General features: G+C 35.3%; 2 protein-coding genes and 1 long non-coding RNA gene across 5 annotated transcripts; 1 reads left to right on the plus strand and 2 right to left on the minus strand.

Moving 5' to 3' along the window:
- On the plus strand, positions 390 to 1,218 carry LOC109236173. The gene is made up of 2 exons (XM_019402382.1): positions 390 to 693; positions 778 to 1,218. The coding sequence occupies exons 1-2, from the start codon at positions 590 to 592 to the stop codon at positions 1,028 to 1,030; spliced, it is 357 nt and encodes a 118-aa protein (XP_019257927.1). The 5' UTR covers positions 390 to 589; the 3' UTR covers positions 1,031 to 1,218.
- LOC109235332 lies at positions 1,639 to 5,329 on the minus strand. Of its 2 annotated transcripts, XR_002069370.1 has the most exons (5): positions 5,181 to 5,329; positions 3,612 to 4,881; positions 2,595 to 3,506; positions 2,389 to 2,472; positions 1,639 to 2,302 (listed from the first exon to the last, which is right to left on the minus strand). It is a non-coding gene; the product is annotated as an uncharacterized LOC109235332 (long non-coding RNA). The 2 variants fall into 2 exon arrangements; XR_002069369.1 differs by having other exon boundaries at positions 3,612 to 5,326.
- LOC109235333 (probable methyltransferase PMT5) lies at positions 6,136 to 11,816 on the minus strand. Of its 2 annotated transcripts, none has more exons than XM_019401396.1 (10): positions 11,508 to 11,816; positions 10,304 to 11,260; positions 10,005 to 10,140; positions 9,607 to 9,847; positions 8,729 to 8,954; positions 8,050 to 8,201; positions 7,604 to 7,907; positions 7,042 to 7,174; positions 6,641 to 6,848; positions 6,136 to 6,477 (listed from the first exon to the last, which is right to left on the minus strand). In XM_019401396.1, the coding sequence occupies exons 2-9, from the start codon at positions 10,813 to 10,815 to the stop codon at positions 6,699 to 6,701; spliced, it is 1,854 nt and encodes a 617-aa protein (XP_019256941.1). In that variant the 5' UTR covers positions 10,816 to 11,260; positions 11,508 to 11,816; the 3' UTR covers positions 6,136 to 6,477; positions 6,641 to 6,698. The 2 variants fall into 2 exon arrangements, with proteins under 2 accessions (XP_019256941.1, XP_019256942.1); XM_019401397.1 differs by having other exon boundaries at positions 8,050 to 8,198; positions 11,508 to 11,815.

Raw genomic sequence — 14,132 nt, forward strand, 5'->3', positions numbered from 1 at the left:
AATCAAGTTCATTGTTCTGCTTCTAATTGTATTAATAATTAACAAGAACCTGCACATATTCCAGTGCAAGGTTGTACTTTAGATTAACTTCAAGACCATGCTGAAGCTATACCATAATTGTTTGTGCAGAAAAGGTCCAAATACCCCCCCCCCCCTCCTCCTCCTGAACTTTACGTAAGGTCTACAAATAACCCTCGTTCGAAGTTTGGCCCATTACCCACCTTGTCGTTATACTCTTGGCTCGGATAGTCCCTTAATTTTAAACGACTGCCACATTAGATAAGTTATCCGCTCATAATTTGACATGTGGAGTTTTAATTTACACCTAAATATTTCAATTCACACCCAACCGGATTTAATTAGCCTACCCGTTACCCGGCCCGTATAACTTGACCCCTTTCTTAAAGACACCCGAATTTTACTTCTATTATCAATTAGGGATAGCTCTTCTTCTCGATCTCAACAAGGAACTCATAGAGTTGCTGCTAATTCCGGTGCAATTCTAGGCGATCAAGGTAGAGTTAGTGTCCCGACCATCTTTCACCATTCAATTCCCAAAATATGAGTCAGGGATCTTCGAGTTCATCATATGGTTCGAGGAGGAAATGTTGTTGTGGAGTTGCTGCTAACCAATTCACTGCTCAGATTCCAAATAATGTCGGCAGACGATTTAACAAGTGTTCAATGCCTAAGGTAATTTTATAAGACTTGTTTGTGTATTTTTGCTTAGGTTTATGATAAAAAATTCTCGATAATTTTATTCTAATTGCTGTGAAGGGACAGAAATGTAAGTTTTGTGGAGTGGGTAGATGATGAACTTCCTCTTAGAGTTACAGCACTGATCAACAACTTAAAGAATGAAAATGAAGCTCTTAGACGTGAAAGGAATCTTCTGTTGATGAAGGTTGTCGAGATTGAAAGAGCCTTAGCGGGGAATGTTACAAAAATTGAAGATTTTAAGGAATTTGATGATGTTAAAGGAGAAAATGATGTTTCTAAGGAGAAAATGGATGGAGGTTTAGTGTTGTGAAGGAAAGCTGTCTGAAAAAATGGAATGTGATTGGTATGGTATGATGTTGCATCGTTGGGTTCGTGTGTGCTTGGATGATGAAATAGATATTCTGCTACCTTAAGATCAACCAAAGTTTAGGTGTAATTGACATATTTAAGTGATTATGTAACCTATGTCCAAACAAGGTTTATGTATAATTGACATGGTTGAGGTGTAATTGATATGATATGTTTGAATCATCTTTTGCATTCCAGTGATTGTATATTTAGCCATGACAATATTGTCGCCTTTGCACATATGCTTTCGATCACTGTTTTTCCTCTGTTTTCAAACTCATCATTAGGTCCACTTTACTGAGTTTTTGAATTTCTAAGCTTAATTTGCGTCTGCTTATGAACTTAATTTGTTGTTCTTAAGTAAGCCAATTTTATCTAAATCTACTCTATAAATACATGAGAGACAAAAGTAAAGAAGTGCAAAAAAAATCAACTTCCAAATTCCTATCTTAAAAGTAGTAACAGAAGACAATAGAGACAACTTTATTTCTTCGACATTCCTTTCTTATAATTTGAAAAAAAAGAAATTGACGTCAAACAGAAGTAGACAGATTTGCAGAAAACAGAACATGGTACTTAAGCCTCCACAGCTTTGTACATAGCCAAAAATGTTTCATCAATACCATTTGAACAAGGCACATACTAGTTTTACCATACTTAACCATCAGATACTAAACCAACCCCAAAAAAGGTTAAATACCAACCAACCATTACTGTTTGTTTACTAACTAAACATAACTGTTTTAGTAACCAATCACAACAAAAAATATAGCAATTGACTTCAAAGAAAATCTTCATTATCAGGTGCAATTTTTCGTCTGCCCTTTGTTTCCATCATCTTGGTATTTCTCTTTCTTGCCTCAAGTTGAAATTGGCTTGATGAGATTGTGAATTTTTCCTTCCATGTCAGCTTAGTTGGAGAATAAGGAAGATTGGTAGGTGTCGAAGCCCCAGTGTCATCTCCAGTAAACTTAATTTTTCTTGCCCTAGTTGTTGGCCCTCTTAGGTTGCCCCTCTCAATCCTTGACTGTGTTTCTGAAATAACCATTGGCCTAAGTGGAGGTTCTTCATTATCAACTTCTGGACCATATGGTTCAAACTCTTGGGTGGCGGCAAATGGTCCAAAATCAGTATGTGACTCTTGGTCACTCTCCATTGCATAAGACTCTTGAGTTTGACTACAGCTTGCACCCTTTCTTTTACTTGATTGAGAATTCTTTCCGGCAGACTTAGGCTATTGAATTTTAAAATAAAATAAAGTCAATACATAATGTAAGTAATACTGTTATTCAATCAAACAAAGATTAAGAAATGTATTACCTTGTATCAACCCTTTTCATTGTGGTTTGGTTGATCAGACTCTTGAGTTTGGATGCAACTTGCAACATTTGCAGAAGACTTAGGCTATTAAAAAAATGTAAGTTAAAGTCAATTAAAAGTATCAATGCAACTACTACCGCTAAACAGTAACACTTTTTCCAGCATCAATTAACAATACAACCATTATTGAATAAGAAAAGTATTACCTTGTAACAACCCCTTGCATTGTGGTTTGGCTCACCACAGTTACTACATGTCATCTGTGTCCCCTTCCTTGATTGACTCTACTGCCCTATCCTTTTTTTTGCCTTCCCTATTTCTTTTCAGTTTGGGTCTTCCAACTTGCTTCACAATATCAGGAGGTAACATGGCATGTGAAGGTTCAACTTTCCAGAACTGCCGACCCCTAACAGGCTAAAGCTTTTCCTTATATGTTAGCAAGTATGCCTCTTTACTATACCACCAATGGATTTCACCTACATGCTCTACTCTCTTATGTATCATTGCCTTTATTGCATGAGGGCAAGGAATGCCAGATAAGTCCCATAACCTTAACCTGTATGTGCATCTTCTTTGTTGCAGATTGATAGTGTGTCTATCATCTCCGTCAGACACTTCATATCCCCAATCTCCATTGAATATGACCTTACAGTCATATACTATTCCCCTCCTAATCACTATACAGCTTCAAGCAAGCTGGACTATATTCTGCATTCCAACTTCACACCTTAGCCTCACTGTCTCCTAACAACACCATCATTTTCACTCGTATATCCTCCAACATTTTGATAATTGATTTTCCTCTAGCCTCAAGAATCCATGCATTAAATGACTCGGTGAAGTTATTATCAACCATCATATTCTTACATTGAATGCCAAGATAAGCCCTGCACCATGCCCTTGGGGGATACTTTAAGATATCATTTGCAATATTTTCTGACATATTCCCTAATTTTTTCAATTGGTCTTTAAACTCCTCATCATATGAACTCCATGCACACCACCATAACAACTTTCTCAACTACTCCTCCATTTTTTGCACCAGTTAGCCTCAATATGTCTCGCACAGTACATGTGATTAGCCTCAGGAAATACTGTGCTAATAGCATCCAACAAGCCTTTTGAAGTGAATCAAAAATAAAGAATGAAAGAAAGATTAGACTATTAGTGCAAACCATCAGATACTTTAAAATACAGAATGAAAGAAAATTAGAACTATTTACCTTTTGCATATCTGATATGAATGTGATTCCTACATCAGTTTTAAGCTCCAAAGACAACTTCAACAGCTCCATGAACCAACTCAAGTCCTCCTTGTTTCCTTGTCCACCACAACCCATGCTAGTGGATAGAAATGATTCATGGAATCTTGTCCTAATGCTACCAACAATTTTCCTTGATTTTACCCTTTAAGAATGTACCATCTACTCCAATTAATGGTCTCAAACCATTTTTTCAGCCTTGCTCCAAAGCATTAAAGCATAAGTACATTCTCAAAAAAATTCTCTTACCTTCTGCTAGTGCATCTTTGGAGATATTTATGACTATATCACTTCCCGGATTAGACAACCTAATTTTTGGCAATATGTCTCAAGTTTGTTGTAGTCATATATAAAACTACCCTCAAGTTTCTGAAGAACCATATTCTTAGCCCTTTTCAGTTTGGATCTACTCACATTCAACTTCAAACCATATTCAAGTTCACCTCTCATATCTTTAATATGTAAGGGTTATTTTGGACCTTACTCTTAAAATACTGAGCTAATGTGGCATAATCAGCTCTAGGATTCTTAAAGGCATCTTCACATGTGTGTATATCCTTCCAAGTTTTAATCTTGAACCCACCAGTTCTCCCATCTTCAGAAATTAGACACCTAAAGGGGCAGCCTTCTTGACAACCATACTTGGTTCTTTTTTTTCACATTTAATCAACTCCAAAGCCTTTTTGTTAGCTAAAGCATAGAAATTCACAGCCTACCTACCTTCTTTCACGTCCTTAAATGACATACCTAGCTTCAATTCCTTATAGTTTTCCAACCTATCATCTACAACCCTCCTCCTTTCATTGCTAATACCCTCCATTTCCTCATAATTATATTCCTCACCATCTGAAGGTCATATTCACCACCAGAACCAAGACTATGTTCACAGTCTGTGATATGCAGAGAAAAAACAGTCGACTCACTCTCATCAACAGCAAAGAAATTTAAGACCTTGAATTTGTTACATAATAAGCAAAGAAGAGCCCTAATACTCTTATCACCTTCTACCAAATAGTACTTACCTGAAGGCCCAACCACTAACAATTGTTTAACTTTGACAAACCCTAATCTAGAGGTAAACTCATCACGTATATCCTTATAACTCAATAAGTCAGGATCAAATGATGTCCATAAGTGCACAAGTTTCTCACAGTATACTAGGTCAGGTGAAAATACCCATTTACCCCCATAGTTGAACACAATATCAACCTCTGAAATCATCATTCGAAAGCTAGGGGAAAAAAATAGAAAACAATAAAAACAGAAAGGGACCACATCAGAAAAGATACGTATAAAGATAAAGCATGGAACAAAAAAAATCCTACAAGACAAATCTGATTTCGGGACAACCAAAGACCCACTAAATCCCCAACAAAATCACGGGAATACACAAAATCCAGCAATAAACAAACATATATAATATTTATAAACAGACAAACATTAACTTCACCAAATGGCATATTAAACGATTTTAATTAAAACCCTAACCCAACAGTAAAATGTAACAAAAAAAGAAACAAAGAAACTTACTTTGACTAGAAAAGTCAAAAATATGTTGTAAATTTCAGCAAAAACCTCCTTCGATTGGTATTCCTTCGCATATGCAGAAACCCTAGCGGATTTGGGCAGACTAGACGAGAATAAACAATGTGGTTTATCGGTAAATGGTTTTTAACAAAGCGGACTATACGAGATAAAGGGGTTAAGTTATACGGGTCAGGTAATGGGTAACGGGTAACGGATAGGCTAATTAAATCCGGTTGGGTGTGAATTAAAATGTTTGGGTGTAAATTAAAATTCCACGTGTCAAATTATGAGTGGATAACTTATCCATGGCAGCCGTCTAAAATTAAGGGGGTATCCGAGCCAAGAGTGTAACGGCAAGGTGGGTAGTGGGCCAAACTTCTAACGAGGGTTATTTATAGACCTTATCGTAAAGTTCAGGAGATATTTTGACATTTTCCGTTTTTTGTGCTACTATTTGAAACCTTCTAATCTTTCATTGTGGCACGCAGCTTAAAAATAGTTAGATAAATGTGTGGGAAACATTACATTATGATTTTGTAGTAAAAAGAAATTTGTATTGCTAGGCCTAGTAGAATAGAGACTGGTAGTGAATAACAGAATAAACACCACAATATGATATAGGAAGTTCCTAAGGATGTCAAGAATGAAGGAAATCCATCTGGGGTCTTCTAAGAACTCAATCTTTACTCTGTTTTTGTTCTTGGCTCTTCTCAAAATACAATCTTTTTGTGTTATTTTGGTTCTGGTCTCTTCTCAAAATACCATCTTTTGAGTGCTTTTGCTTCTGGGGTCTTCTCAAAATGCAATATTTTCACTGGTTTTGGTTCTGGGGTCTTTCAAAATGCAATCTTTACTGTGTTTTGCTTCTGGGATCTTCTCAAATACAATCTTTTTTTGTTTTGGTTCTCAAAAATACCTTGTAAGAAATTCCAGAACAAGATAAATGATGGAGTGCCAATTATTGAAGAATTTGAGAAGTGTTATCTTTATGATTGATTCCAATATCTGGCTAGAACGCTTGCTCTGAGTAAAGGGTAGTTCTTCAGTATAAAACACGACTCAATTACAATAATTCGGGAAAAAAATTCAAAAATTGAAAAAAGAAGAAGCAATGAGATGAAAGAATTGCTACATAAATAGTGTAAAAAGGGCAAAAATATTCTTTCTGTGCTGTAATAACTTCTGAAGCAAAACGCTCTCTATTCTTCAGCTTCCAAAAATCATAGTTTCATCATTTTGAGCACCATATTATCCATCAACAAGACGACCAAGATTCAAACCTCATCGCGCAGCTTGTGGCCTGGTAAAATCAAAATATAGTCCACTTCACAATAAATCATATAAAAGGTGAAAGAAAAGAAGAAAAAGCTCGGAAAGAAAATACAGATGAGAAAGAAACTCGCTTTTACACATCACTATGAAATTGTTGTTACTCTTTTAATCTGAAGTTTTAAGAGAATTACCAGTGTTAAAAAGGACTGGACAATCATTGGATTGGTGAAATTTTTCATTTGCACAATATCACTTCCTCACGAATGGTTTTTGGCATACAAGTAGTCGCTGGTCACTTCCGTTCTGGAGGTCGATCACCCTAGCTTCCCAGCGGATTTGGGCAGCTAATGTCCGTGCTTTCTCTATGGGACCCAATGTATCAGAAAGAATAATCCATCCCTGCAATAAGTATAGTCTTACAATTCAGTGCAAACTGCAAAGAACATGCGGGCATGATGTTCAACTGAAGGTGCTATGTCGACAAGACTAGGAAAATAAGAGTATCTAACTGAGAAAAAACAAGCTACCCTTCGAAGAAAGAGTAAAGCAAAAAAACTTCAAAGAGAAGAAGAGATAGCAAAGAGAAGAGTACCTCAGGCCTTAAAATACGATCCATCTCCAAAAGTAGTTGAAACATGCTGCATTTCTGTGAAACAATATGGGAAAGGAGCCCATTCGCATGGAGCAAATCATATGTTCGGGGATATGTTGGAAAAGGTTCGCACCTGGTTAAAATTTAGAACAACATTCAAATCAATCACCAGAATATTTCAAGCATAGAGCAATAAAAGCAGTTCAACTTGCTTTATGAGATATCAACTGAAAACCACGACTGCTATTTCAAGAATATATCCGGGGTGAGAATACAGGTCAAGCCTCTAATGCTGCTGCCTTTCTGCTATTTCAAGAATTTCCTCCTCATGAACCATATAAAGACATGCCTTTTCTTCATAAAGGAAGCTGCAATTCTTCATAAAATTACAATTGCTTCCACTATACTAATATGAGACAGGAAATATATAATAAAATTTAACTATCAAGCAAATTGAAGAAAATACGAACATGCGCGTCCATACTCTCTAACTTTATCATATTCACCACATCCAAGCACATGTATATTTCAAGTCCTTTTTACATTTATAACCATATCTCACCAGTTATGCAGAATACCGGCAAAACCTCGATCAAGAATGAGTGGAAGCGTATTACGCGCCTCAAGAGGCACAACATTCATCACCCAAACCGCTTTGCTTGCCTCCATCAATGCAGCACTAAGACCGCCATAATGAGCATTCATGTCCATGACATTCCGTACCATATTATACGGAGGCAATGGATCATCATCACCTGGCCTTTTCGGATGGTCAGAGAAAATTAAGGGTGACAGCAAAGACCAATAATTTCTCAAAGCTAATTTCCAGAAGTCTGAATCCTCAAAGAAATCATCAGGATGGAGCCCTATCACAAAGCAAAAGATTGGTAAGAAATTGACTGCTAAAAATAAAGGGGTAAAATGACCAGAAATTGGAGAATGAACATAAAACGGAAAATGTTGCAACAACCAATTTTATTTTATCTTTTGCGAAAAGAGAACACTTACCATGAATTTCAAGCTCAGTCGAGTTCAGAGGATCAGATTTGCTATGAAGTGGAACCCACCGGTGACTGGTTGTCCCGGATATACAACGTGCGAGTGGTTGGTAATACAATTGCATATCATTTCCTTTACAAACTGGTATATCACCCTGCCTGCTACATTTAAATGCAAATTCTAATCGCATAAAGGTACAACTGTAACTTAAAAGGGAACGAAACACACGAACATTAACACCTGAGCATAAAGGGCCTTTTCCCTTTGGTATAGGGATAGGGGCATATAATAATTTATAAATAAGTGCACAAATGGAAACAGCTTCAAACCTATCCATGAACATAACAGAAACAAAGTATTTTATCAGAACAAAAGCACTTTTATTTACACCATTAGGAAAGTCTTAATGGGGTGTATGTAAGGGGGCGGTGGAGGAGAAACGCTTTTAACAAAACATAGCCTTCTGTATCTTATCGACACAGAAAAAAGAAGTCTTCTTTAATAGGTATTCTATTTCCAGAGTTGAAACTCTACAGTCTACAGTACTTTCCTTCTTCTTTTTTTGTTCTTGAAAATTAGGTTTTTCTAGTATTGAATTAATTAAAGTCAGAAGCAGCTTTTCAGAAAAACGAGAAACCGAACATAGTGAGTAAATGAGCACATGCATTAGCTTTCTCAGTAGCCTTACCTGGATGTATAACACTGAGAGTCAACTGTCTTCTGCCAAATAAAGGTCTCTTCTTGTTGTGCCAAAAGAGACCAACAGAGCTTCTTAGTGAATTCTTCCAACGGACTAGACGTGCTTCCCTTCTTTGCACCGGTAGAACTATCCTGTTGCCGGGTTGTGGGTGAGGTTAAAACAAAGTAACCTCCGGGCTTGAGTAAACGATCAATTTCAATAAGAAACAGCCCATCTGTTTTGTCAAATCATCATTAGATTCATGCTATTAAATTATTTTCACGTGTTAACAGGACTCGAATGGGTATTTAAATGTTTAGAAGGCAACATGATATCTGAAATTGTTACATCACGATAGTTGAAAGACCAAAAGAATATGCTTTTCATTTTCTCTACAGGAAGAGTGAAGGAACAAAATCAACTATAGATTAGAATGCACCCATAAGTAAGAAACTGGTGCTAATTTCAAAATGAGAAATATGTATTTAGCTCCAGCACAGCAGTAAAGGTCAATAATCCCACACACACAATGGTCTTAGCTTCAGCTCAGCTGCCAGCAGTTTCAGCGGAGGTGAGACAGAGCCAATTTTGAATTTAAAAAGAAAATTGAAGCAGGACACCAACAAAAATCTCACTGCATAGGCAATATCAAGCAACATTAATCTATTTGGAAACCATGTTAAACTATGTTGGAGGCCAATTATAAAACACATGGGACGGAGTATGTGTAAGTTTAGCAGTGAATTCGCCAACCGACATCATTAAATAGACATAAAAATGAAGTAAAGATCAGTTAATACATGGAAAATACAAATATAATATGTTTAATCACACATAAATGACTGATGGAAAACCATACTTTTTCAAATTCACAACTGCGGCAATACCTTTGCTGTCCCAAATGATTCCACACTGAGCACAGTGAACCATGTCATAGGACAATGATGGAAATGGAAGCTGTTTAGAAATAAAATTGCCGATGACTGCTGGAAGTCCTCTCTCGAGTACTAACTGAACTTGGCTACCAGATGGCTCATATGCTGCCACACAAAGAGCCATCAACTTCAGCGAGAGTAGGTGGGCACCAAAGCTACCAAATCCGCAACCAATATCCAGCACGGTGCTCACCTGTTATTTCATAAGAGAAGGAAAATATATCTAAGAGTGAAATCTATTCTGCATTACATCATTCGCAGACAAAGCATTGCTTTTAAAACCCGTGAACATACAAACAAGTAACAAATAAGGATGTGTTTAGTTAAAGAAGAACAAAAGTTGCACTTACACCGGCTTGAAGAAGCTCTGTATCACTTCCCAGCCCAATCATCTCTGCGATAAGGTGAGAGTAATCTTTGACACCATCAACAATCATTTCATCCTCTGAATGGAAAGCAATTTGATTCTCTTCCAGTAACATTAGCCTGAAAAGGAAAAAAAATCAAATGACCAACTTTAAAGAAGGCATACAAATTTGTCTTTAAGAATCTATTACCAAAAATAAACCAACCCAAAAGAGGTAAAAACTTAAAACACATGATTATAAATGCACTATTTGAAAGATCATCTGAATTGAATCAACTATACCTTTTTGTCATGCTTCCGGAAGAAAGGAACTGATCTTTGGTTAGCTTCACATTTCCACTCCATATGACATCCCTACCTGCTGGCCAAGTCAGCGGAATCTTGTAATCCTTAGGAGGACGAACCAAACAATCTTGGTGTTCCCGCGATAACTCACAATGACGATCAAATTCCTCCCCATCTTTAAGTCCAGTTAGCAAGTTTGCAGATACATTATAGCAAGGCACATAATTCTCTCTCTCCTTTCCACAAAGACCAACATCCTTTATCCGATTAGCTCCCAAAGAAATGCTCTTTAGCTCTAAATAATCATTTCTTGCTTGTTCCTTTAGCTTTCTATAATTTGTATAGATATCAGGCTTCGCGGAGGAAGTCACCGAGTCAAATGTACTAGAAGAAGATGATCCTAACAATGCTATTAGCACAAAGACACTGACCAGACACAGGAGTATCCAGTTGAGTGGCGGTCTAGGACCGAAAATTAATGATAGCTTATTGAGCAAAGGGCTTCTCATGGCCAAGTTTCAAGAACCCCTTTCGAAAATCGAGTTGAAAAGACCAGTAGTAGATGGTAGCTATTGTTTCAGCCTGAACCTCCAAAAACTATGAAAACTGTAAGATATCATCAGAGACCATCTCCCATATATATCACCCAAAATCCAAACAATTTCAACTGGCATCTGTTTAAACCACTACCTAAACTCAACATAAAGAAATTCCCCCAATCATGCCAAACTAATCAACATCATAATTTGGTAGAATTTCAATCCCACAAGTTTCCACAATAACCAAAATAAAACAAGCAAATGCAGATCAGTGAAAAGCCCCTCCCAAAAGATTATGACACATCAACTACCAATAATCAAGATTAGAACTTTACACAATTCCAAACAATGCCAATTCTGAAGCAACTCTTTTTATTGTTCCCTTATAAACAAGCAATCCAAATCCTCAGATCACCTGCAACAAAAAAAAACACCAAATTTTGCACATAAACAGAATGAACATGAAAATACCAATTAAGATCAAGATTCAAAATTCTCAGCATTTCCAGCATGAGAGTCAAAAAGATGAAAACCCCAGATCAGATCCACATCCAAAATGTCAAGAGAATCAAAAAATCACATTTTTTAACCAAAAAGTTTTGATCTTTACATAGAAACAACAACCATGAGAGCATAAAGAGTAGGGTTTTTGTTGTTTATACCTAATAAAGATGAGTTCTTGATAATGGGGTGTGGAAATGTAATGTAGAGGGTGTCTCTCAAAATTTGTTATATATATGTATTTGTTGAGACAGTTGCAGAAAGTTATGCAGAGTTGGGATTGGCCATTGAAATATAAAAGAGAGAGAGAGAGAGAGAGAATGAAAAAGAAAGAAGGGTTGGGGGGGGGGGGGCAGCTTTTTTGTTAATGGAATGACAGAGAGTCCTATCCAAGCGTGAGTTCTCTATTAATGGGGTATTCAAAAACTCCTATATTAGTGTGTGTGTGTGTGTTTGTGTTTACAGATCAATTACAGAGGCTCGCACATTGAGAACTCACACAATCTCATAATTACAGAGGAATAATTGTGCTTAATATATTTTTCTTTTCTTTTTTCTTCTCTTTTATCTTTTCTTTGGGGTGGTTAGCGGCCTAGCGGGGTGGGGGCCGCTTTTATTTTACTTTTTTCTCTATTATTCTTTTTTTTTTTTTTGAACTATTTCACCAGCCTGACTATTACTATTAAATTATTGTTAACTAATGCATATTTTTATCTTAATTTATTACTAAATCATGATAAATTAGTGGGTGTTTGGACATAAGAATTATAAAAATTAGAAAAAAAAGTGGGAAAAAAATCAAGTGAAAATGATATTTGAAAATTAGAGTTGTGTTTGGATATGGATATAATTTTTGGCTGATTTTTGAATATTTGTGACTGTCATGAAAATTTTGAAAAATAACTTTTTGGAGTTTTTCAAATTTCAAAAAATTCTGAAAATTTTCAAGTGAAAATCGAAAATTTCATGGCCAAATACTGATTTAAAAAAAATTCAAAAAAAAGGAATATTTTTTAATGGCTAAACGGGCCATTAGTATGATTTGATGGAAATATTTAGTAGGATAAGTTTTTACCATAATTAACAAGAGGTCCCTGAGTTCAAACTTTGAGAATGAAATTGACCTTGATAGAGAATGTTTTTACCGAAGTGAGAATTTCTAACGATGATCTAAATTAATCAGGATTCAGAGCTTGTACTGGACAACTGAAAAATCCAAAAAAAAATATTTAAAAAATTTTAAAAAAAAAAACATGAAGGTGGATGCCTTTTTGAGAAGTTTTGCGGTATTGGTTTATTTTTGGGGTCTATTTATCTATATACAGATTACTTTTTTGTCTTATGAAAGTTGTTTTGATTTATTAGATAATTAATGAACTAACAATTGGCAAAAAGTATGTTTTACTAGATTAATTAATAGTCATTTTGGAGTAGAAAAAGGAAAATGTGAAAGTAGATCTAATAATGGTAAAATAGATAAAGGAAGCAACAAAACTTCTTTAATTTGCTTGTTTTCTTAAACTCGTGGACTCAAGTATATATATGGGAAAGGAAAAAAAAATAACAGCGTCTTATTTTATCCTTTAAATGAAGAAAATACTCACACACAGTCTCCATTTAGTGATATTTAAAAACAATTTGACTAAATTTACTTAAACGTAATTAGCAAGTAAAACAATGCCAAATGGAGGCCAATTTTTTGAACTTTTGGCTAAACAGTCAAACATTTTTATAACAGCCTCGTTGTTCCGAATATTTTTGGATGTTATAGCGAAATGCTCTTATAGAGAACATATATTATAACATAACATAAAAATTGGTTCCGAAAAAGCTTTGCTTTTATATAGAAATGTTATTATATAGAAATATTGTTATAGAGAGGTCTGACTGTATATCTAATGTTCATGTCCACTCAGATACAGCTTAAAATCCAAGTTATCTAGATAGTGACACATTTTATATTGGTTTATTAAATTAATGTCGGCTCCTTCCCTCCAAAATTAATTAAATTTTAATAAGTAAGAATTATGAGAGCACTTAAGTTGACCTTACAATAAAGTATGAGACCATGGATAGAATGATGGTAAAAGTTACATAAAATAATTAACGATGACGTTTCACTAAAGAAACAATAGTAGAAAAAACATTTTTGAATTGCCACTATTTATTGCACAACACACCATTATAAAGCTCCCAAAAAGTGCCCCTCAACTCAACTTTAATATTATTAAAACTGATTTTTTTTTTTTTTATAACAATAATGATAATGTGCAACCAAAGCAAAATGACAGTAATTGGGAATAATTTGTTTTCTTGCTGATATACCGTACTTATTGCAGTATATAGGACCAAAAAGAGGAGCTAATAAGTTTGTTTTTGATCATTTTCTGAAGAATTTAAGTTATATATACTAGCGATATCTTAAAGTTTTTATATTCTATTAATGTAATTTACCCTATTATGGTTCGTTAATTATAACATCTATTAGCTTACTGATCAATATTAATTATAATGATTTTATATGTAACTATTTTATAGGTGACTTGGTTATGAATATAAAGCCAATCAACATTCCGAATTTGTCTTGATACAAACAGTTTAATGGGCGGACAGCATAAAGAGAAAGGAAAAAGACCCCTCGTATATGTATAAAGTGTTGCTACTTTAAAATTCAATAACTTAAAAAGACAAAAATCTCGAACGCATAAAGATCTTAGCTCTGTCTTTGCCACGCGTAGCTCTTGCCTTAAAGCACAAAATTGATACTTATTTGTTGATCCTTTTTG

The sequence above is a fragment of the Nicotiana attenuata genome, chromosome 12, assembly GCF_001879085.1.
Source record: "Nicotiana attenuata strain UT chromosome 12, NIATTr2, whole genome shotgun sequence".
Taxonomy (NCBI): domain Eukaryota; kingdom Viridiplantae; phylum Streptophyta; class Magnoliopsida; order Solanales; family Solanaceae; genus Nicotiana; species Nicotiana attenuata.